At 35.4% G+C, this 26,734-nt stretch overlaps 2 protein-coding genes across 2 annotated transcripts; both read left to right on the top strand.

Annotated features, from left to right (window-relative positions):
• The first annotated feature begins 8,712 nt into the window (after positions 1-8,712).
• LOC131488695 (olfactory receptor 52E8-like) lies at positions 8,713-9,681 on the top strand. The gene has a single exon (XM_058690557.1). The coding sequence runs from the start codon at positions 8,716-8,718 to the stop codon at positions 9,679-9,681; it is 966 nt and encodes a 321-aa protein (XP_058546540.1). The 5' UTR covers positions 8,713-8,715.
• An 8,702-nt stretch (positions 9,682-18,383) lies between these two features.
• Positions 18,384-19,325, top strand: LOC131488694 (olfactory receptor 52E8-like). Its single transcript, XM_058690556.1, has one exon. The coding sequence runs from the start codon at positions 18,384-18,386 to the stop codon at positions 19,323-19,325; it is 942 nt and encodes a 313-aa protein (XP_058546539.1).
• The last annotated feature ends 7,409 nt before the right edge of the window (positions 19,326-26,734 follow it).

The following is a 26,734-nucleotide window of genomic DNA, read 5'->3' as shown; positions in this document are numbered from 1 at the left end:
TGGGTAAATACCCAGTGGTGGAATTATTGCATCATATGGTATTTCTATTTTTCATTTTTTTAAGGAACCTCCATACTGTTTTCCACAGTGGCTGCACCAATTTACATTCCCACCAACATGAGGGAATTCCCACCATGCATGAGGGTTTCTTTTTCCTTACATCCTCTCCAACACTTGTTATTTCTTGTCTTTTGGAGGCTAGCCATTCTGGTAGATGTAAAGTGATATATCATTGTGGTTTTGATTTGTATTTCTCTGATCTTCTTTTCACTTGTCTGTTGGCTATCTGTGTGTATTACTTGGAGAAATGTCTGCTTGCTTCTTCTGCCCATTTTTAATTGGATTTTGGGGTTTTTTTTGGTGATGAGTTGTGTAAGTTCTTTATATATTTTGCATACTAACTCTTCATCGTATGTCATTTGAAATAACTTCTTCTATGTAGTACGTTGCCTTTTTGTTTTGTTGATGGTTTCTTTTGCTCTCTTCAGTAAGTGGTGCTGGGAAAACTGAAGAGCTAATACAAAAGAATGAAACTGGACCACTTTCAGCCACCATACACAAACATAAAATCAAAATGGATAAACACCTAAATATGTGACTTGAAACCATAAAACTCTTAGAACATAAGCAGTAATTTCTTTGACATTAGTTATAGCAACTTTTTCAAGATACGTCTCCTAAGGGAAAGGAAACAAAAGAAAAATAAACTATTGGACAGCATCAAAACAAAATCTTTTGCACATCAAAGGAAACCATGTATGGAATTATGTCTTTCTGTAGTTTTATAATGTATATGTTATCATATGTTAGCAGAAATCCTTCAAATTATTTCTTCTATGTCATTTTCTGTCTCCTTGCCTCATGTGATTCCAGATAAATGTAAGTGGTTTGGTTATCTATTACTGTTTAATCAACTTTATGTTTAGCAGCATGAAGGCATGAAACAAATAAATTAATCTCATAAATTTTATTGACTGGGAATTTAGAAAAGTTAAGTAAGGACTGTTCTCTGCTTCATAATGTTTAGGACGTTAGCTGTAATCATTCAAATTGTTGAGGGTGACCCATATGACTGGTGGCTGGGACTAGTGGGATTTGGACTAATTTCTACTCTCATGTCTGTTTTCTAGGCCAGGATAATTGAAGGGCTCAATCCAGAACTCTTATCCAGAGAAACTGCCTGTGGTTTCTCCAGTATGGTGTAATCAGGATCAACCTTCTTACAAAGGCCCCAACAAGTAGTCTTCCCAGCAATACAAAATGGAAGTTGCATGATCTATCAAAACCGATTCTGAGAGATTATATAGCACGCCTTCACCATACTGTATTTATTTAAACAACTATTTGCCTCCTCTAATTCATAGAGAGAGGAGTCAAACACAGTTTTTGATGAGTGAAGTGTCAGTATTTTTTAAAGAACACAGGCCACCCTTTCATAATAAAACACTCAGCAAATTGGAATTAAAGAGAACTTCTCACCATTAAGGCCATTTTTGAAAAATCCACAGCTGGTCTACGGCCATACCACCCTGAATGCGCCCGATCTCGTCTGAAAAATCCACAGCTAACATTATATTTAATGATAAAAGATGGAACAGTTTTCTCTAAGATCAGGAACAGAACAAAAATGCCTGTTCTCATTCTTGGTATTCAACATAGTACTGAAATTTCTAGCCATTTTATATGTATAGCAATACATATAAAAAACCTATTAGAGTGAATGACCATATTAACATATTCATAGTCATATAATAATAAAAATTCAGCATAGTTGGAGGGAAAAGAAAGAAACACACAAAACCAATATATTTCTATACACTATTAATTAAAAAATACAAAAAGTAAATTAAAATAATTCCCTTTATAGTAACATTAAAAGAATAACATACTTAAAAACACATTTAAACAAAGTTTGCACAGTGCAAATTGCAAAACATTGACGAAAGAAATGAAAGAACTAATTAAATGGAAATGCATCCTTCGGCCATAGGTTGAAGATGATATTGTTAAGATGGTAATAGTCTCCACAGCACTCTATAGATTCAATGCAAAAGCTATTAAAATTTCAACAACCTTCTTTACAGAACTAGAAACTCAGATCTTAAAATTCATATTGAATTACAAGGGGTGCCAAATAGTCAAAATAATCTTAAAAAAAACCCTGCCTAGTTTGAAACACTCATACAGCCTACAAAGCTATGGTAATTAATACAATGTGGTGCTGGCATAAGGATAGACATATAGATGAATGGAATAGAGCTGAGATTCAAGAAACAAACTCAAGTATATACAGTCAAATATCTGTGGTCATGACAATTCAAAAGAGGAGCAAATAGTTTCTTTAAAAATGGTAACAGATCAACCAGATATCCACATGCAAAAGAATGAAGTTGGACCTTTACCTGACATCACATAAACACACATAAAATGAAAATGAATCAAAGAACTAAATACAAGAACCGTAAATATGAAAATGTTAGAAGAATACAAAGGAGTAAATCTTTGAGACCTTGAATTTGGCAATAGTTACTTAGATATAATACTAAAATACAAGAAATAAGAGAAAAATTGAAATTTGGACTTCATCAAAATTTAAAAAATGCATCAAATGACACTATCAAGAGAGTGAAAAGAGAACCTGTAAAATGGTAAAATAATGTTTGCAAGCCATATAACTGAAAGGGGTCTAGTACCTAGAATATATAAACAACTCTTGCAACTCAACGACAAAAACACAAGCAACACAATCAGAAAATGGGCAAAGAAGCTGAATAGACATTTCTTTACATAAAATATGTAAATGGCCAACATACCCTTGAAAAGGTGCTCGATAACATTAGTCATTAGTGAAATGCAGATAAAAGGCATGAGATATCACAAGACACACAATGAAAGCTATAATAATAATTTTTTTAAAGACAAAACAAGTATTGATAAAGATGGGAGAAGTCATATCTCTCATATATTTTTGTCTGGAATGTAAAATAGTGCAGGTGTTGTGGAGAACAACTTGGTTGTTTCTCTAAAATTCAAACCTAGACTGACCTATGACCCAACAATTCTATTCTTAGATATATACTTAGAAGAACTGAAAACAGGTGTCTGAACAAAAACTTCTATACTAATGTTTTTAATGGTACTACTTGCTAAAAGGTGGAAGCAACTCAAGTGTTCATCAACTAAAGAATGGGTAAACAACATGGAGTAGAACCATACAATTGAATAATATTCAGCCATAAAAAAATAATGAAGTACTGGCACATGCTACCACATGCATGAGCCTTAAAACATTATGGAAAGTAAAAGAAGCCAGATGCAAAGGCCACAGATTGTATGATACCCAGAATAGGAAAAGCCACAGTGACAGAAAGCAAATTGGTTTCCAGGATCTGGAGAAAAAGGAGGAAATGTACACTGGCTGCTTCATGAGTACACTTTCCTTTTGAAGTGATTGAAATGCTCTGGAACTGGGTTGTGGTGATGGTAACAAAACATTGTATATGTTCTAAATGTCACTAATGATAGAGTTTATATGTATTTTCTCACAATTAAAAAACATTAGAAATAAAATCATAGTCTACCAGAAGGCCATAATTATTTATGTTCCTCCTTCATGTAAGCAAACAAACAAACATAAAGAAGTTCCTATTCCACTATACTATCATACTTAGTCTCAAGGCACATGATCTCACTTTCCAAATCAGTTTCAGGTGCAGATGAGACTCTGTGGTTCACTGAGTATTATTTACCTTTATATAGAGACCTGTGAATTCATACAGAAAGTATCCTGCCCTACACATATCCAACATACAATAGGCAGAGCACAAGCACATGAGACATTCTGATTTAACAAAGGGAAAATGAGAGAGACACAGTAATCACTAGCCCTTGGCCCTGGAGAACATGTTTGCTGATTATCGCTCTGGAAGTGATTCCTTATTGCTCTTGGTTTTGCCCTCTGGGCTCTTGATTCCACCGTCTGAGTCATCCTTCTTTTTAAATAAAACAGCTCACGCTGAAACCTTGGTAATTGTTCTCCACTTCCTTCTTGTCTTTCAAAATTCGGTGGTCCAAAGTCTTCTTTTCCTTTTTACTGTTTTTGTCTTTTTCATCCCAAGCTCATATAAGTTCTTTAAAATTTTGCGGGTTTCTTATGTGTCAATTTAAAAATCTGGTCCATTAAACAAAAGCCACAATTAGAATTCCCTTCAAGATACATCTGGACCTTCTGTGAGGCTTCTTTAGGGGTACTGCCATTAAGATTTTTAGTAGCTTTACAATTGATAAAGAGAGTCTCTGAGGCATGCCCCTATCATCCTGTAAAACCTTTTAATCTGTCAGAAATTCTGTATGAGAAACTAATTTAAGCCACTGAGATCTTAAAGGTTTTACAGTCACACTCGTATGATCTTTGCCTTGGAGCTGTTTCTTATTTTGAGAATGTTTTGCAGTGAGGAGAGGGTGAGAATGGAAATAGACTTGGTTTTAAAAGCCACTAAGTCCTGGCTCCTTCATATTTTAACTTGTCTCTCTCTGTCTAAATTTTATTATACATAGCTAAAAGAAACCACCTGGCACTTTTGGCATTCTGCCTGGAAATCTCTTTGGCCAAATCTATCAGTTTGTTATAAACCTTTTTTTATTTTCCATGTTACTGAATGTAACAGTTTGGTCAAATTTAGATTTCCACATAGAAAATATCCTTTTTACCTAAGCTTTCAATTCTGTCTTCCTCACTTTTCTTCTGCCCTCACCTACAGTCTTCTTAGACCTATCAATCTCCTGTCTATCACAGTTGTCAAACTAATGACACATATTTTGGGTTTTCATAAAATGGAACCTGATTACTGTGTGGCTCAGTTGGTTAAGCACCCAACTCTTGGTTTTGGCTCAGGTCATTATCTCACAGTTTGCGGGTTTGAGCCCTGCGTCAGGCTCTGCACTGACAGTGTGAAGCCTGCTTGGGATTCTCTCTCCCCTCTCTCTCTCTGTCCCTATCCTCCTCTGTCTGTCTGTCTGTCTGTCTCTCTCTCTCTCTCTCTCAAACTAAATAAATAAAAATTTTAAAAAAAGATGGAACCTGATTAAAGGTGGCAGATTTTCTCTTGGTTTTCTATTCTTATGTATAAATCACTCTAAAACTTCATAGTATAAAGTCAACAGATCATATATTTTATTATGTTCACAGATTTTATAGGTCAACAATTCAGAAAAAGCATACTAGGGGAGGCTCTTATTTTCTCTGCAAAATGTAAAGTCTTAGCTGGGGTAACTGAAATGGATAAGATTGCTTTAAAGAACTGCAACAGATGGAGTAGGTGACCCTAAGCTAGTTTCTTCACGTTGATATCTGGGACCCAGGCTAGGAAAGTGGATGGACGGGCTCAGTTAACCATACAAGAGTGTATGGATCTAAGCTCTGTAAGTTTCCTTGTGTCTGAGTGTCTTTCCTCTGCCTTGGTCATCAGCCTCTTTCCCTGCTCCTATAATCATTAAACAACCAGTGGGGAAATGATGAGTAAGAAGTTGGGCTCACCTTATTGAACTTCCTTCTTTGCAGGATCTTGGCTTCTCATATCTTTGTTGCTTTATCCGTCTTTCACCAAAATAGTTCATGAGGAGTAGGGCAAAGGAATTACAGACACATCAGACTTAAGTTGTAACACAGATAATGTAGAACCAAAAGAGCCAGGGCAGACTAATGGAATGTGTCATTGAAGAAGATAGCTGATAATAATCTTAACAGCTCAGGTGTTAATCAGGAGCTTAGACTTTTAATTTGGAAAGCAGAAAAGATACAGAGTTTCATTGGAAAGAAAAAGTAGATGACTTTTGCCTCATAGTTCTAGTGAAGGCAGGGAGGTCTTTTAAGAGAACTCTCCAGTGAATATCACAGTCTATGCCAAGAACCCAGGGAGACTACAGTCCCATCCTATTGGAAGCAGGGTAGCTGCATCAATATAAATGCCCATTCTTTGCCTAGGAAAGTGTGGACCCAGAGAGATGTCAGATGATGTTTCCAAAGTCCACCCTCTCAAATACACTTGGAAAGCAAGGTAAGGCTGTGTAGTCTTCGGTTAGGGCTGTGAGAAATAGCATGGGAAATGGGGAATGAGTTAATGCTAACCTAGAATAGGGAGAAGGAAGGAAAGTAAGTACATAATGAAGATAAATACAGGAAATACATAAATACAGGGAAGGGATAAGGAGAATACACAGATAAGCTTTGGCCATTACAAATTGTACACCCATAAACTATCATGGCTACAGACATTCCTATATGTTCATATATCTCTTTAAATTTATGCAGTTCTGTGCACTGTGGGATATTTAGCAGCACCCCTGGCACCTACGCATTAGACAGTGGTAACACTTCACCCAAATTTTGACAGTCAAAATGTTTCCAGACATTGCCAATATACCCTAGGGAGAAAATGACCACTGGTTACAAAACACTGGAATAAAGAATCTTTCTTCCATTCTTTATCAGTTATAGGACATGAAATAGTGTTTATGTGTATGGTAGGTAGAGGTTGTGGAATATGGTAAAGTAATGAGTAACATGATACAGAACTGAGGAAATGACTGTCTGATATAATTCATTTCAGGACATTAGAAATCATGATCCTCACGGGGAGAAGCTGGGGCCCAGTCTCATCACTGAACCTGGCAAAGGTTTAAGGATATGTGAACATATATTGATAGAACAGATCAGCATATACTTATGGAATGAATTAAGTAACTGGTTGGTTAACTGGTTCGGAAATGCAGCTGTTTAAGCACTTAGAAGGGAACCAATTCTTAGGAGGTTAATGCTCCTGGAAAATCAGGGGTGAGAATAAGATGGGCTTCCTTCTTTGGATGTAAAACCATAATAATTCTACATCCTCATGCTGTAGTTCACTTGAGTAACCCAGACAGTTTTCATTTAAAGATAGAACCATTAATCTGGAATCTGGAAGAGATTGCAAAAAGGGCCACAGAGCCCAAGACTTAGATGGCAAACCAGCGTACTCACCCTACAAGGTAGGGTGAGTAAAAATTTTGATTCCTGTTCTAAAAATCATACATATGTTTCTCTCTACCTAGAATAAACTTCCTATGCTTGTCTGTGAAACACAAAGTTGTCCTTGATCCATTCTACTTCTTTCATGGAATTTCTTTTGTCTTATTCATACCCACAGCATTTGCTGTATTTTTCTACCACAATGCAACATTTTATTCAGATTTCATCTTTCCACTTGTATTTCCCTCACTACACCGTGACGGCATCAGTCAGATCTTATTCAATTTTTCTATCTAAATTTCTATCTCAAGATAGAATTATCCCATCTTTCTGCCACTTCAAACAGGCCTCACATAGACCACTTTCTTCACTACAGGCTGTGATGCTTTTTCTGTGCATCTATCTCTGATTAGTCCCACTCAAGTATGAACTCTGCCAGTTTCCAACCATCTATCCCAACCATCTATCATTTACACACTGTTTTCAAAATCATTTTATCTCAAGAAGTTAGTCGATAAAGAACTTATCTTTTCCTGATTTTCCTAAAATATTAGTTCAGGATAAGTAGCTCCAACATTCTGCTGCTCAAGCTAATTCTATATAACAAATCCCTTAATAAATTACTTGCTATTTAGTCCTTAAAAGGAGATATCCAGGAAGACCTCAAGGAATAGAGGACCGCTTTGTTGGACTCTAATTTCAAGGATGTCCAAAGTAATACTCCCTTTTCCTTGTATAAATACGAATAGATAGGATTTGAATAGGATAGTGCTCAAAACACTAGAAACTCTTTAGGTATCCCTGATTAGACTTCCCAAAACAGCTTCTGAAATTAATTTGGAAATTTATGGATTCAGTGTATAATGAGATAATTTCAATTTAAAATATTTTATAAATCCAAGTTTCACTATCACATTAAAAGTTCCTATGCAAATGTCTCTATTTTATTGTTTTTATACATGATCCAAAATATTCTGAATGAAGATGATTTTTGGAAGAGTTAGTTAAGATGGAAATTATGTTACTAATAATCTGGGGCACGCTGATTGTTGTTATGACTTTCCTGTGACTTATTCATTTAATAAATGTTATTATCTTTTTCTGAGAATTTGTATGTGTGAAGTAGTTTTAGGTGCACGAGTAAAAAAGAAGTAAATTTTTGGCTTCTGTTTCAGAATCAAATAGAGTTATATGCACAGTCAAATAAATATACACATATAGACATGCAAATTTACATATATATATGCATATACATATACATAATACACACACACACACACACACACACACACACACACACACACACACATTACTGGTCCTCAAATTCCCTAAAAGATAATGGGTTGAATTACATATGAAAAAGCATTTTTCATATAAATTAATGCAGTGTGTGTAACACCATGAGATACAAAGAACAAAAACCTGTATTATTCCTACTCCTCACTTTGATCTACCTGATAGATGGATATTCTTCTCCTCTTTCTTATTAAACCTTTGATGAATGGGAATGATATGGGGAATAGAGAGATTGGCTCTATTCCTGGAGCTATCTGATCTTCAGGTAAGGGTGGCAGAAAAATTTTGATAACATAGGGAGAAATGGGAGAAAATGAATATTACAAATTTATTTTGCATTTAACCAGGAGTCAGGAAAGAGATGGAAGTGGAGGAAGAATCACTAATGACAAGTTGACATCTCACTCTGTTATATGCACTCACCAACAGTGGCAGAGAGAATGTCCATTCTTAATGACACCCAGTTCCATCCTTCTTCGTTCCTCCTCCTGGGTATCCCAGGGCTAGAAGATGTGCACGTCTGGATTGGATTTCCCTTTTTCTTTGTGTATCTTGTTGCACTCTTGGGGAACGCTGCTGTCCTGTTTGTGATCCAGACTGAGCATAGTCTCCATGAGCCCATGTACTACTTCCTGGCCATGTTGGACTCCATCGACCTGGGCTTGTCCACAGCCACCGTCCCCAAAATGCTGGGCATCTTCTGGTTCAGCCTCAGGGATATATCTTTTGAAAGCTGCCTTTCCCAGATGTTCTTCATCCACTTCTTCACTGCCATGGAGAGCATTGTGTTGGTGGCCATGGCCTTTGACCGCTATATTGCCATTTGTAAACCCCTTCGGTACACCATGATCCTCACCAGCAAAATCATCAGCCTCATTGCAGGCATGGCTATTCTGAGGAGCCTGTGCATGGTGGCCCCTCTGGTATTTCTCCTCCTGAGGCTGCCCTTCTGTGGGCACTATATCATCCCTCATACCTACTGTGAACACATGGGCATTGCTCGCCTGGCCTGTGCCAGCATCAAAGTCAACATAATATTTGGTCTTGGGGATATGTCTATTTTATTATTGGATGTGCTCCTTATAATTCTCTCCTATGTCAGGATCCTCTATGCTGTCTTCTGCCTGCCTTCCTGGGAGGCCCGGTTGAAAGCTCTCAACACCTGTGGCTCCCACACTGGAGTTATCTTAGCCTTTTTCACGCCAGCATTTTTCTCTTTCTTGACACACCGTTTTGGCCACAATATCCCCCAATATATCCACATTTTCTTAGCCAACCTATATGTGGTTGTTCCGCCAGCTCTCAATCCTGTAATCTATGGGGTCAGGACCAAGAAGATTAAGGAGCAGGTTTTGAGGATCTTTTTAAAAGACAGTTAACCATTGGTAGTGTTAGAATTACAGTTCATATTTGCTCCCTTTGCTCATTAAAAGGGGGTTATTGTCTAAAAAGAAGAGACGTAGCAAAGGTGAATATGAACAGTAATAACATTTCTTTCTCTATAATCCTTTGAGTTTAAAGATAATAAATTTATTGGTGATAATCTTACAATTTGTAATTATTACATCTCTTACAAAGTGCTTATATTTATACTATTTGATAATCAAGGTAGTTCTATAAAGTAGTTGCCATATTCACAAATTTTCAAATGAAAGTTTGATGCTTAGGATCACTAAAAGATTCATCTGAAAATTCAACTATTCATGAGAAGTAGATTATTAAGTCAGGTAGTTTTAGAATCACCAGAAGAAATATGAAGGCAACAGAGTGGAATTTGTTCAGGGATTTTAGACAATTTTGGTGACAGAATTCTTGAAATAATAACAATGACATTATTTAACTCATTAGGATATACTGTTCTAAATAATCTACTTACATTAACACACCTATTTCTTGTTTGAATTCTATGATGTGGCTACTGTTAATATTTGCATTTTCATATAAGTAAACTATGGATTAAAAAACTCTCCATAAAAAAATATGATTGAGATTTTGGCTCCAGATATCTAGAGAAATAGTAGCCATGCATTTAGAAATGAAATAAAGAGAGCAGGGATAATGGTGCATAACAATGAAAGATATATTTATTAAATGAATATTCATTAACTTCTACATGTGCTCAATTATATGTCACTGTTTGGTGGTAGACAAATGGAAAGACAGAATCCTATGTCCTGAGAAAACAATGATGGGAGTTAGGCTATTAAGGCAAAAAAACATTATGCTATAAGATTACATATTAACTTATATTTGGAAGGCTATTTTTTAGAAACTTTGTAATAGTATTCAATAAATATCCCAAATGCTGGCCAATATATTAAAGTTAGCCACACAAAACTAGAAATGTATTTGACCTTTTTTGAATTTCTAAAATAATGACATGGAAAATTATTGACCTAGTCAAAAAAAACCTAGTTTTTTTGTTTGTTTGTTTTGTTTTGATTTTTAAGAAGAGGTTATTTGAAACTACATTCAAGAGAGTCTGCCAGAGTTGTGTTCTCTTTTACTTCATTTAAGACCTCTGATTCTTCATCAGTTTATGAGCATGGAAATTCTACTGCATGACCAGAAAGTGTCATAGAGAAATAAAAAAAATTTAGATACGGCCTTCTAAATCTTGTAGTTAATTCTATGGGGCGCCTGGGTGGCTCAGTCGGTTGAGCGTCTGACTTCAGCCCAGGTCATGATCTCGCGGTCCGTGAGTTCCAGCCCTGCGTGGGGCTCTGTGCTGACAGCTCAGAGCCTGGAGAGTGTTTCAGATTCTGTGTCTCCCTGTCTCTATGATCCTCCCCCGTTCATGCTCTGTCTCTTTCTGTCTCAAAAATAAATAAACGTTAAAAAATATTTTAAATCTTGTAGTTAATTCTAGCAAAAATACTGTAAATAGGACAGCATAGATATTCAAATATAATATTGGTTAGCAATATTCACATACTACAGTTAAATGTTTTGTATTTAGAAAATCTAAGAGGCTAAGAGAGCACACCAGGGCAATTGAATAAGGAGACATCAGACAAACTAATTGTCAAGGTGATCAGTATATTCAAAGCCTCTGACTCTAAATAAGGTAACAAAGCTTTAGTCATTCAAATTCATAATAGAGGAGCTTATCTGTTGGTACTTTAACAAACAAAAATAATATCACATTCAGACATAAGTAAATGTAAAAATTAGTAACATTATTTACAGCAACTTGGACCTTTGGATGAAATAATCCCAGTAAGAAAAAAAAATGTTCCTGAAGATTTTTGAGGAAGAATATATCACTTGCAAATATGGGTTTTAGTGACACAAGATAAAAATTAGAAATATCTGCTTGGCCCATCTAAGTTAGACATTATTGGTGTTTGGTGATATTTCCAGCTTTCCCATGAACTGTGAGATCCTGACCTGAGCCAGAGTCAAGAGTCAGATGATGAACTGACTGAGCCATCCAGCCGCCCCTATTAAGGTTTTATTTTAATTTCAGTAAAGCTTCAGTGTTATATTAGTTTCAGGTGTACAATGTAGTGATACAACACTTCCATACATCACCCTGTGCTCATCACAAGTGTACTCTTTAATCCCCATCACATATTTTACAACTCATATCCAGCATAAAATGTCTAAATCAAGGGGGTATTTGGTACCTCATTATTTTAAGGGATAAAGAATATGAAACTAGGGGAGCCTGGGTGGTTCAGTCCATTAAGTGTCCAACTTCAGCTCAGGTCATGATCTCACAGTTCATGAGTTTGAGCCCTGCTTCGGGCTCTGCACTGATGGTGCAGAGTCTGCTTGGGATTTTCTCTCTCTCTGCCCCTCTCCTGCTTGTGTGCTGTGCACACATACTCTCTCTCTCTCTCTCTAAAAATAAATAGACACTAAAACGAATAAAACCTTAAAAAATAAAAAAAAATTGCTCTTTAAAAGAGACTCTTTAGGGAAGGAGAAAATAAATTACAGAGTAGTAGAAAATATGTACAAAACATATATGTCATGAAAGGCTTGTATCTAGAATATATAAAGAACTCTTAAAACTCAATAATAATAAAACAACCCAGTTTAAAAACGACAAATAATCTGAAGAGGCATTTCACCAAAGAAAATTATATGTATGGCAAATAAACCCATTAAAAGATGCTCAGCATCACTGGACTGCAGGGAAATGCACGATAAAACACTATGAGGCAGCATTAGAACCCATTTTGGCGGTTTAAAAAATGTTCAGAATGCCAATTACTGGTGAGCACGTGGGCCATCCAACACTCTTATACATAGGGAGTATCAATGCTCTCTAGCCAACAGCCACCAGGAGTATATTTATACTTTTTAAAAAAGGAAGGTTTATTAGCTGTTACAACAAGAGATACCACATGCAGTGGTGCAATGTTAGGGGTCTCAGTAAGAGTGTTTAAGGAAAGATTTGATATTGGATTTGGACTTGATTAGGGGATATTTTTCTGAAGTAGATGCTTTCAGAGAAAGAACTAATTCTATTACTGGATATCAATAACTTTTATATAGAAAGTGGGAGAAGATTTTGTCTCCACTCAGACATGCTTATAGAAGGGTTTATGTTTCACTCCATCAACACAAACACAAAGTGACCTTGCCTGATGTTTATACTTAGTGAAACTGTTTATATTAAGTGGACGTCATTACAGTCAAGATGTTATTATCAGGTCAGCTATCAGTTGACAGATATTAGAGCTGCTATTTTCTTTCTTGGAAGAAAGCCAGTATCTCATGATTCTATACTTATCCAGGCTAAACACAGTACATAATCTTTCTATGATGTCCTCAAATAATTTATGTTTCTGTTTTACTTTGCAGTTTTTATTATGCCACCTTCTAAGCCTCTTCTAAAGGAAATTGAGTTAGAAAGTCTAGAAAACTCATTAGTTCCCTGCTTAAAGTTGGCTCCATATATGTTAAAAAATTAGTTATTTGTGGGGCGCATGGGTGATTCAATCAGTTAAACGTTTGACTCTTTATTTCAGGTCAGGTCATGATCTCATGGTTCATGGGTTCAAGCCCCACACTGGGCTCTGTGCTGACAGTGCAGAGCCTGCTTAGGATTGTCTCTCTCTCCTGCTCTCTCTGCCCCTACCTCACTCATGCTCTGTCTCTCTCTATCTCATAATAAATAAATAAACTTAAAAAAACTTAGTTATTTGCATATTTATACATGGTTAGTATTAACTATGCAACCAGAATATAAGTTTCTTGGGGGAAAGATCTACATATACAAAACATTACTGACTACATACTTAATTTTAAATGAGTGCTTGCTTAATGGCTAACCTGACTTCTAGATCAAGTAAATGATATTTGCTGGAAAAGAGTGACACAATCATTAGGGGGTAGAACAGCTGTGGTTAATGAGAGGGAGAAATTACAGACTGACTCTTGGGGGATTGATGGCGAAAGATTAGAAAGAGTGGGTTGGTAGTAAATGAGAAATGTTTTCAAGCTGGGAAGTTAAAGGGAGAAACTTCAATGTCCCAAGGGATTCCTGTGCCCTGTGCTTTTTTTCTGCCCATAAACCTGTGATGAGAACTTGTGAATTCATTATCTTTCATATTCTCATCCCATGTGGGCCCAGAAGAGCAGCTACTCCCCATCAGGAAGAGGATTTTTCAATCTCAGTATAAACTTTTCTCCTTGAACTACAGTTGTGATGCTGAGACACACTTGGAACAATTATTGGTCATGATTGTAGCTTCTTCCAATACTGGCTGTCCCTGAGGCTGGTGAGTTGGGTACAGGTTTGGCTGCTATATGTACTTAAACATTTGGTTGGGAAGGTTTGAACTCAGGTCTATTAATTTAATCCCCTCGCTAAATTGGCAATTCATATTTATATATGATACAAATCTTAATTTGGAGGACATATTTTACATATTTCACCTAAAATTTCTAATTGGTAGAATTTCAGGTACTTTTGCATATTTTAGTATTTTATCATTTTTTCATAACAAGCATACCCACTTTAATAATAAGGAAAATAGAAAACTAAGCAGTCAAATAACTTATTTTGTTGAAGTATTATTGCATTTCTCTTCTATTTTCTCTTTCTCACTCTCTGTTCTGTCTTGCTTCATTTCCCTCTCCCTCTCCCCCTTTCTCTGTTCTCTTTCCTCCTCTCTTTGTCTCTCTTCCTCTTCCTCCCATTTCTAACTCTCTTTTAGCCCAATTCTACTTAATTTTTTCATGTGATTGCTTATTTCATAATTTCTTTTGTATTTAATATCAAAAAAATTTGACACTCTCAATATTTTCCCAAATCAGATCAATACATTTTCTATTTTTATTTCATTGTCACTAATGGTGAAGAATACCAATTGTTTAATACCTTCAGCTTCTGAAGAGCATGTATCTTCTTAAAAGTATGTAATGATTTTTTTTCATTCTGATTTATGCATTCTATACAGTACATGTTTACAGACATATTCACTCTTGCTTTAGTCTTCCCTTTTATCAAGCAGTTTTAGCATTACATATATAAGCTGTAGGTAAAAAATGCAGAACAATCGAAAGAAACAATAGGTTTATTTAAAGACATCACTTTCCTCTTGGCAGAACTCACTCAGTCATCATTAGTGACTTTTCCAGTCTATCTTTTACTATTTTCCTAATACTAGGGCCTCGTTTGATAAAAGTAAGATGATACTCTTTCCCTCCACCACATCATGAACATGTCTGCATTTATTTAGCTCTCCACCTGTATATTTGGTATGGCTTGGGAGCGTGGATCTCATGTGGGTTGATATGAATCTGGCATTTGGCAGTGACTCCTGAACTAGTCCTGCTCAGTGGTGTGCAAAGGAACAATTCCGATCTCAGAGGAGTCTCCCCCTTTACCCAGCGCTGCAGAATACCTGATAGAACATGTTGCTGATTTCAATACAGTTCTTGAACTTTTGTTGTTCATTCTATGCACGGATAAAAATCTAGATAGAAAGCATAAGCATCTCCTGGAGGTGACATGCAGAATGAGGTTCTTTTTCAGCAATTACTCTTCTACCTCCTGTCCTAATCTATTTGTCTTATATGAGCCTTCCTGAGTTCCCTTGCAAGTCTAAGGCATTGATTACAGATTTTACAAGTCTCTGACCTCATCCTTTTGGACTTGGAACATTCTAGTTGTTTAGGCACTCTAGTATAAATGGCGCTTTTATGTGAAAACAAGTTGACATTGTAAAAGACCAAATAACTCAGATTTTGGAAAATGTACCACTATGAAACTATTTTATTGATACTTTGTTAATGCCATAGAGGAGTACAATAGTCAAAAGTTTCCATGAGAAGAATAAGATACAAATAAAATTCTATTGCCTATTTCTGATTGTCATCCCCTGCTTATACCAAGCTTTCCCTGTAGCCTCTGCTTTGTATTCTTCCTTTGTTATGCCAGAGACCCATTAATTGACCCCTAGTCAGGAAAGCCTCTGATCAAAGAGTTATCTTTCTTATATATATTCAGAGTATCCTCTTATGAGGATCATGGTTTTGCTTCTCATTTCTCTATCCTTAACTGCTGGGTACACTATTTGATTTCTGTTCCCATCCTTCTAACCTGAGGACTTTTGACCAAGAGTTAAAATTAACAATTACTCACCTACCCAGTCTTTCATTCACAAATGTTTTGAGTGGCAGCTATCTGCCAGATGTTGTGCTAGAAAAATAATGATGAACAAAACTTCCTGGCCTCCTCTGCAACTCTTCATGAAGCTTACAATTAAATGGGGACTCAGGTATTGCTTAGGTAGACACAGAGAGCTGTGTAGCAGACTAAGGTCTTAGGAGAGAGTATTATAAGCCAGTCCACTCAATTGAGTGAAGGCCTTTTTGAAAGTGGGTAACTAAGGTAAGATGTAGAGAATTGACAAGAGGATGATGCAGGTTCCTCCTCCCTTTTCCTCACAGCTGTCTGGAGGATCTCTCCTACAGCATATTTCCACCTTTACAGATTTCATCTTCCTCTCTTTTCTCCCACAGAATCATTTCTCTTTTATTCTCAAAAATCTACTTTGATTGTCTGTAATCCCAAGTACATAGTATATTGTGCAACATCCTAACTTCCTTGGCTTGTAAGAAGAGGTCCTTTCTCATATAAACACTATTTCATCCTCTTCAAAGGGCTATTCTTTATGGATTATAATTAAGAGACACTCATCTTTGGCTCCCAGTTCTTTAGAGTTGTAATTTATAGCAATTATATTAGTAAAATATGCAAGAGATGTAGAGAATGAAGAAGAGGAAATTGGGAACAAACCTAGGGGTGCTGATTATGAGGGCAAAGTAGCTCAAGAAACTGAATAAAGGGCTAAACCCTTGAGACTATATGAAAATTCCATAAATACATGCATTTGGGCAGAAACCTATGAATACCAGATCTAAGAGCTGGTGACTGCAACCAAGCAGTCATTTTGAGGATGGAGATATGCTTCTGTGATCCAGACATAAAAGACATTCATTGATTCAGGAGCTAGAATCTGTCCTGTTTTTTCTGTGTGGCTGATGTGAGTAACAAGTGGTGTAATTTGTCTGAAATTTCTTTGTGAAACTGAAATAAATAATATTAAATGCTTATATAATACTATTATTTCTGAAATTGTTCTCTCCCTTCTAATAGCAATAATAATGATAATAATAATAATAATAATAATAATAATAAATTCCCATTTAGGGACAAAGTTGGAAATATTATGGATTCTTTACAAATAAAGTGAATCCAACTTGTCTCCTATGAGGAATAAGGGAAATAAATGGGGAGCCTGAATGGTTCAGTCAATGCTTTAAGCTTCAGCCAATCTTTCTATAAACAGTGGTTTTATATATAAGATTAATCAATTTACACTGAATTTTGTGAACTTGATGGCTTCCTAAAGCAAGGTCTTTATTTCAAAAACTAAAGAAAATGTCCTCATCCATTGATAACAAAAGTAACACAAATTTAGAAAAAAAATATGCTTATATTTTGATGAAAGTTATTTATAAACAAGTTGAGGAAGAAACATAGGCCACATTAAGTAGCAGAAATAAAAGTTCATTGGCTGTAGGGACGCCTGGGTGGCTCAGTCAGTTAAGCGTATGACTTCGGTTCAGGTCATGATCTCACAGTTCATGGGTTCGAGCCCGCATCAGGCTCTGTGCTGACAGTTCAGAGCCTGGAGCCTGCTTCGGATTCTGAGTCTCCCTCTCTCTCTACCCCCGTTCGTGCTCTGTCTCTCTCTCACTCAAAAATAAATAAACATTAAAAGGTATTTAAAAAAAGTTCAATGGTTGTAAGTGGAAATGCACAGAGGAGTATATTGTTCTAGTTAAACAAATGATCTATAACTTTCTTCTTCCTGTTATTATTTTACTGAACTATAGTTGATATACAATGTTACATTAGTTTCATGTGTACAACATAGTGATTTGACAAGTTTATACATTATGCTATGTTCACCAAAGCTATAGCTACCATCTGCCACCACAGTTATATACCCACAATTATATTCCCTATGCTATACCTTTTATCCCCTGGAAGACTGTATCTCCCCCTTCCCTTCACCTATCTTGTCCATCCTCCCATAACCCTGTCCTCTGGCAACCATCAGTTTGTTCTCTGTACTTATGGGTCTGTTTCTGGTTTTTGTTTGTTTTTAAACAAATGATCTTAAAGGATGCTTCTGAAATCTACAGTATTGTCAGTGCTCACGGACTGTGATCATTTATCTGTGGGATATCAGTGTATACAGATCTTCTCCCAATGTATAATTAAATATTTTTTAGTAGTTAGAGGCTAATATAGACTCATATCAACTAGCTTAGTCAATGTTCTCACTAAAATTAATTTAGATAATCACATCCAATATCTAAATATCCATTCATTTCTTAAGGAATATTCTCCTTCATTTGTAATATGTACGTATCAATGAAAGTAAAAGAGAAGAAAAGATAGGGAAAACATGATGTTTCTTCTGTATTCCTAGAGAAAATATAGTATTGACGTCTCTTTTGTTCTTATTCAATATTAGCAGTTTTGATGAAGAGTTGAGGAGCCTTATATAAGATGAAGAGAGTGTGACTATCAGAAGCCTTTGCCAGTATGTCTCTAGCCAATACCTCATGTTTTCACCCCTCATCTTTCCTGCTGTTGGGAATCCCAGGACTGGAAAATATGCAGCTTTGGCTTGGTGTCCCATTTGGTACAGTCTATCTGATTGCCCTCCTGGGGAATGGCATCATCCTCTTTGTGATCCAGACTGAGCACAGCCTTCACCATCCCATGTTCTACTTATTGGTCATGTTGGCTCTCACTGACCTGGGCCTCTCCACCGCAACTATTCCCAAAATGCTGAGCATATTCTGGTTTGGTCTCAATGAGATTGACTTTGGGGGATGCTTAGCTCAAATGTTCTTCATACACCTGTTTACAGGTTTCGAAACATTCATGCTTGTTGCCATGGCTTTTGATCGCTACGTTGCCATTTGCCACCCTCTTCGATACAACACAATCCTTACCAACAGAACTATTTGTATTATTGCTGGAGTAGGAATGTTGAAAAATTTTGTTTTGGTGTTTCCACTTGTGTTTCTCCTTCTAAGGCTTTCATTCTGTGGACATAATATTATACCCCATACCTACTGTGAGCACATGGGCATTGCCCGTCTGGCCTGTGTCAGCATAAAGGTCAATATATTATTTGGATTAATTCTTATCTCTATGATACTTCTGGATGTTATTTTGATTGCTATCTCCTATGTGAAGATTCTACGTGCTGTCTTCAGACTCCCATCCTGGGAGGCCAGGCTCAAAGCTCTTAATACCTGTGGTTCCCATGTATGTGTCATCTTAGCTTTTTTCACTCCAGCATTTTTCTCTTTTATGACTCATCGATTTGGCCACAATATTCCACGTTATATCCACATCCTCCTGGCAAATTTATATGTGATAATCCCACCTGCTCTTAACCCCATTATTTATGGGGTGAGAACTAAGCAGATCCGAGAACGGGTGGTGATGATCTTCCTTTTTAAGGAAGTTTGACTCTAACCTCTTGTCTTGGAAAGAGTCTTCAAAATGTTTTCCTTAAAAGAGGGAAGCTCTTTTAAGTTGTTAAGCTTCTATAGAGCAAATGCTTTACAGAATATGATGTTAAACATGTTTCCTCATTTATGTGCAGTATAAAATTAAAGATGAGTTTACATAGCAGATAGTTGTTCCTAGACTAACTATAAACATTATTGTTAAATAAATAGGGGTCACTTATTTCTGAACTCATTAACATCAGGATTTGGGGATAAAGTCTTAGCACAACTCAAGTACTATTTTTTTTTTCACGTAATATTGTTTAGTCTCTTTACAGAATTCACTGGTTATGGTGGAGGAATGTTGAGCTGCCAAGCACAGTCATGGTTGTAATGGGACTGACTAAACATGCTATAGGGTATGGGTTCCTGGAGCAACAATCAAAGAAATTAAGTACTGATTTTATTTCTCCCATGGTACAGTTGGTTTCCTTAATCATGTAACCGCAGGGAAGAAAATAATCAACAAAACACCATAGACATCATTGTAATACTCCATTTTTATAAGTTTTGAAATAGCAACTGCAGCAACTACATAGAGTCAAATATTTGAAAGGACTCATGGGACTTCACAGGGTATACTCATTTTAGGCTTTAACTAAGGTCAAGGTAAAATATAGCAGGAAAAAGAAACAGAACAGGTAAATGTAGAAAGATAAAAAATAATGAGGCACAACTCCTAGGACCTTTCCTAGGTTGTACAGAATGAACTTCATCTTTGTTGTGAATGATTAAAAATATGGAAAAACACTTTTGCCTCACCTAAGTCAACTCACAAGTTTAATGAGAATTTTTTAAATCTTACTAGTTGCATATATGTTGGCCTTACCCAATCAGTTAAAGGCTTGCCTAGAACAAAGACTGACCTTCATAGAGCAAGAGAGATTCTGCCAGTTGCTAAGTATATCTATTCACATTATGCATTCTGGAACTAGAGAAAGAACCACAATAATGGTTTTGGAGACCCACTGATCACCTGACCTACAAAGTCCTTACTATGACTGTAAGGACTCCATAAAAATAAGAAATATGTATATTTGTTTTCAAAAGGAGTATACTTATTGTGATGAGTACTGGGTGTTGTATGGAAGAGTTGAATCACTATATTATATACCTGACACTAATATTACACTGTATGTTAACTAACTGGAATTTAAATAAAAACTTAAAAAAAAGACAAAATACACTACTGAGAAAATGCAAAATGCAAGTCCAGATGGAGAGAAAATACTTGCAACACATAGACAATGGTTTGTATGTAGACTATATGAAGAACTTTTACAGTCAATAATAAAAAGGTAAAAACCCAATTAAAAAAAAAGGAAGGTAAAATTATAATGGATATTTCACACACAAAAAAATATGTGAATGGTCGGTAAGCACGTGAAATACGCTAACCTTACTGGTCATTAGGGAAATACAAATTGAAACCACATGGGATACCATTATAATAAAACTGCTGAAATTCAAAAGACTGTCCATACCTAATGTGCTATAACTGGAACTCTCATACACTTCTATCTAGGTGGGTACAAAATGGAAGAAAGACTTTGGAAACAGTTTTATAGTTTTAAAAATAACATTTAACGTACACTTATCCTATGAACCAACAAGTATACTCCTAGGTATTTATCCCTTACTTGTTCATACAAAGACTTGTACATGGATATTCATAGCAGCTTTATTTTAATAGCTGTGAACTGAAAACAACCTGATGAATCTACATGATCTTAATTTTTTAACACAATCACATAAAGGAAATAAAAACTTTTGATTTATACCTCATACATTATACTACTTGTGTACCTGAGACAACTAGTCAAACATTTCAGTTAAGCAAGAAATAAACTAAAAATAGGAACACAAAATGGTGCAAAATTAGTGAGCACTAACTAAAACAAATTGTTACTAATTCCATTTAAGTAAATATAGCCATTATAAATATTTCTAGACTATTGGATATAATTCATAAAATATTCTAATAATGAATGTTGAATATTATAAGCTAAAAATATTTAAATATAAATTTATTCACTGAACATGCATAGAGGGTTTACATTTACTGTGTGAATATGTACTCTGGTAGGTATTTGGAGAGCTCTGCTACAATGCCCTAGCCTAGGTCATTAATAAAATCTTTATATGCTTACTAGTTGTGCCTGGGAACTGGACTTTTACATGCTTATTTGGTTGGTGGTTACCTTTGTGTAGTACTATCTAAAAAAATTTTTTTTAAAAACCTGAAGAAGTAAAAATAGAACTTTTCCTACTCAATTAGAAGAAAGAGAAGCCAATATTAATATTTTTAAGTGTGTATTATATCTTGTAAATTTTTAAAATGATAATACAAGTACCATATTTTCAATAGAATTTATTTTTAGAGAAGTTTTAGATTCATGGATAAATTGAGTAGAAGGTATGAATATTTTTCTTATACCCTCTGCCTACACACATGCTTAGCCTCCCGCATTGTCAACATCACTCATTTGTTATCATTGATGAACATGCACTGACTCATCATTATCACCTAGAGTCCATAGTTTACATTAGGGTTCACTCACAGTGCTGTACTCTTTATGGGTTTGGACATATGTATAATGGCATGCCACCTATCATTGCAAAATCATACAGAATAGTTTCATGTCCTAAAAATCTTCTGTGTTCCTGTGCTATTCCCCTCTTCCCCACCCCCAGCTCATGACAATCACTGATCTTTTTGCTGTCTCCATAGTTTTGCCTTTTCTAGGATGTTATACATTTGGAATCATAGTATGTAGGCTTTTCAGATTGGCTTCTCTCACTTAGTAATATGCATTTAATTTTCTTCCATGTCTTTTAATGGCCTAACAACTCATTTCTTTTTATCACTGAATAATATTCCATTGTCTAGATGTGCCACAGTTTATTTATCCATTCATCCATTGAAGGATATCCTGGTTGCTTTCAAGTTTTGGCAATTATGAGTAAAGCTGCTATAAACATCCGTATGCAAGTTTTTATGTGGACATAAGTTTTTAACTCTTTGGGTAAATATTAAGAAGTGAAATTTCTGGATCACATGGTGAATCTGTTTAGTTTTGTAAGAAACTTCCAAATTCTTCCAAACTGAGTGTATCATTTTATATTCCTACCAACAGTGTATGAGAGTTCTTGTTGCTCCACATCCTTGCCAGTATTTGGTTTTGTTCATATTCTGGATTTTGACATTCTGACAGGCATTTCATTGTCCTTTTAATTTGTATTTCCCTGATGACATGTGATGTGGAATATACTACATAGGCTTATTTGCCATCCTCATGTCTTTTTTGGTCAAGTGCCTATTCAGGTCTTTTGCCCAGTTTTTGATTGGGTTGTTTATTTTCTTATTGTTGAGTGTTAAGAGAGTTTTTGTATATTTCAGATAACAGTCCTTTATCAGATGTATCTTTTGCAAATATTTGTCCCAGTCTGTTGCTTGCCTTCTCATTCTCTTCACATTGTCTTTTGCAAAACAAAAGTTTTTAATTTTAACAAACTCCAGCCTTATTGATTCTCCATTTGATGTTGATTCTAAAAAGTCATCACCAAACCCATGGTCAGCTAGCTTTCTCCTATATTATCATCTAGGAGTTTTATAGTTTTGTGTTTTACATTTAAGTCTGTGATCCATTTTGAGTTAATTTTCGCGGGATGTGTAAGGTCTGTGTGTATATGATGAGGAGGAGTTTGCATATGGAAGAATCATTTTTACAAATACTCACCAAATTGTATAAATACTCACCTCAAAGACTTTTGTTTCTCTTGTTTCTCCTCCCAGAGACCAGCTTTCATGCTAGTTTTATTTTATTTATAGCTATTTAAGCATGTTTCTTTGTCCTCCCACAACTATTTATAATTACATGTTATTGACATATGACATACTGTTAAAATTTTCTCAGTATTCAGTATTCTAAGTTATGTCTAGCCTTTGCTAATAAAAATTATAGAATAAAAAAATAACTCAGGGTCAAAGAGGTTAATTTTATATCATTAAGTGGATATTTAAGAGTCACTGGTACAAGAATTTCAGGACCTAGCACAGAATCCGCTCTATAAAATGCACTCCACAAGGATACAGCAATTAAATGCTCAGTTCCTGGACACTTCTTGACATATTTAACACTGGCATTTAAATGGATGGATAGGTGGATGAAGTGTTGAATGGTAGTATAAAAAATATGTGGTACAGATTATTATAAAGGAAAATTTGGCTGCATTATGAAATCTAAAGTAAGTTCCAAGGGAAGCTTGAGAAATCTCAAATATATTATGGGTAGGAGGGCAGGGATCATTTGACTGATTCCCTGCAGTCTGGTAACTTAGGGATGGGGTTGGCCTCCTGCACAGTTCCATAAAAATTGGATACAGCTAAATGCAAACAGATGAAGGCAACTGGTTTTGGTAAAATGATGAAGTGGTGAATCAAGCCTCTAACATGCTATATCAGATAAATTTCAAGCAGTGTTTGGACCTTAGAGCAGGAGCAGATGAAGTTCCTTCAAATGCTGGAACTGTGGAACAGATTTGGGGACCAACTCTCTGCCTTGCAGGACTACTAAAAGGATTAGAATTAGATCCCAGTTGGGGCAGTAAGGAATTTAAACTTCTGTCTGTTCTTCCTCTTTTCCTAGTCTCTTTTTTTTCATTCCCCTCCAGTCACCTTCAGTAAATATGATAACCCATGTCAATAAAAATCTGGAATGATTGCCAACTTTTTCCCACTGATCACTTTGTGTTGCTGCTTTGATGGACCTACTTATCTTTGATGTGGCCTAGGATCTGGAATCTTCATTTACTTTTATCCAAACTCCTGGATATGATGTATAGATCCTACCAGATACTAATATTTGTTATTATGGAATTATGGTAATTTGGACAGTAAATTATTGGCACATGGATAGAAAAGTAGATGAGTGGGCCAAGAAAAAGACCTATCTATATGCTAATATCTGATTTACAACAAAAGTGCATAAAGTACAATATGGAAAAGAAGGACATTTCAATAAATTGTTCTGGATCAACTGAGATATTCATATAGAAAATTTAATCCTTATTTCACATCAAACACAAAAATCAATTCTAGATAGATCATAGACATAAATGTAAAAATAAAGAAGTTGTGGTATATCTATACAATGGAATATTAGCCATAAAAAAGAATGAAATCTTGCCATCTGCAACAACATGGATAGAGCTAGAAAGTACAATACTAAGCAAAATAAATTAGTCATCAAAAGACAAATATAATATGATGTCACCCATATGTGAAATTTAAGAAACATACAAATGAGCAAAGGTCGAGAGAGGGGGAGAGAGGAAAACCAAGAAATAGGCTCTCGATTACAGAGAACAAATTGATTGTTACCAGAAGAGAGGTGAGCAGGGAGATGGGTTAAATAGGTGTTGGGGATTAAGGAGTACACTTGTCATGATAAGCATCAGGTATTGTATGGAAGTGTCGAATCACTATATTGTACACCTGAAAATAATGTTACACTGTATATTAACTAGAATTTTTAAAAAATTTTAAAAATGATATTGACACTAACTTGAAAGAATAGCATCATGTTATTGAGTTCAACAAAGATTTCTTCAACAGGACACAAAGAACAAAAACTTTAACTGAAAATATTAATGAATTCAACTTCATTGAACATGAAAACTTGTATTCCTCAAAATTTCCATAGGAAGAGTAGAAATTCAATTCACATAGTGGAAGCAGATATTTTCAGGGGATATATCTAAGAAAGGATTCATACACAGACTTTTACAGCTTCCTAAGAAAAATATAACACATTTCTAAAGAAATGGACACAGACTTTAAATAAAATGATGTTCCACTAAAGAGGACATCCAAGTAGCCAATAGCTATAGTTTTTACAACATTATTAGTGGTAAGGAAATGTATATTAAAACCACATCCAATAGCATTACATGATGCTAACAAATAATGGAAGCAAATAGACATACATACCTACCCCCGCATAAACACATATACAAAACCAAGAGTGCTGATAAGGATGTGCAGCAATTGGCTTATATGTAACAGGTGAAAGTGTAAAATCATATATATATATATATATATATATATATATATATATATATATATATGAAAAACTGTTGGAGCTTTCTAATAAAGATAAAAACACACCCTCCCAATCACTTAGCAATCATACACAGGAATTATTACTGATTGCAAATGTCCGTCAAACAACATGTAGAGAAATATTAATAAGAACCATATTCAAAATAGTAAAAAATGAGATAAAACTCAAACGTCCATCCAGAATTATTAAGTAAATTTGGTACATTTATAAAATGGAATACTATACAACAATAAAAAGTAACAAGCTACAGTTAAATGCAATCACATAAATTAATCTAACAGACATAATTTTTAGTGAAATAAGCCATCACAAAAGACCTATATGATTTAATTACTATTAAAATCATAAACTATACAATCTATAGTCGTAGATACAAAAAATAATGAACTCTGGAAGTAATCGACTGATAAAGGGCATGAAGTATTCTGAGTTGTTAGTAGTGCTACATATTTTCTTCTAAGCAGTGGTGACATATGTTCTGGGCTACCTATAAGGTGTGTAGGCACTCAGAAAACATTTTTGTAGGGACTCTGACCACATATAAAATTTGAATCACTCTAAATCAGCATGCCAGTACCATTCTGGTAGATCAGCCTTTAGCAATCCTGTGAAATAAATATTGCACCACCCAGTGGAGCGATCTGCTCTCCAGGATACCACCCTAGAGTTGAGACTATTCAAAAAGCCTTGGGAAACTCTATAGGCATTTCCCCTGGAACTCTCTGGACATCTGTTCAAATGAATGAATGCAGAGTTCAATGAATGCAGATTATTGGGTTAGGGGTGTCCCAAAAAGGAGTGTCCTAAAGTGGAGAAACAGGGAAGGAGCCTGAGAGGGATACTTTGAGCTTGGGAAAGAGTAACTAGTCCCAGCCACTGGAAAGGGACTTAGACACTTTAAAGAATGGTATTCCAAAGTTCAGGACCCTATATATTTTATATGTTCATAAAAAGTCCATCAAGTTGTATGTGTAAGATTCTTTAATTTTACTATGTGTATGTTGTATTTGAAAATTTTTTGTTAATATCTTCTAATATTTTTATTGCGATATAACTGACACAAAGAGGTTGTTGCCTGCTTTCTCCTCTAGGGTTTTGATGGTTTCCTGTATCAAATTTAGGTCTCTCATCCATTTTAAGTTTATCTTTGTGAATGGTGTAAGAAAGTGGTCTAGTTTCATTCTTCTGCATGTTGCTGTCCAGTTCTCCCAGCACCATTTGTTAAAGAGACTATCTTTTTTCC

Source organism: Neofelis nebulosa, chromosome 10 (genome assembly GCF_028018385.1).
Source record: "Neofelis nebulosa isolate mNeoNeb1 chromosome 10, mNeoNeb1.pri, whole genome shotgun sequence".
Taxonomy (NCBI): domain Eukaryota; kingdom Metazoa; phylum Chordata; class Mammalia; order Carnivora; family Felidae; genus Neofelis; species Neofelis nebulosa.
This window is presented reverse-complemented; position numbering and strand designations above follow the sequence as displayed.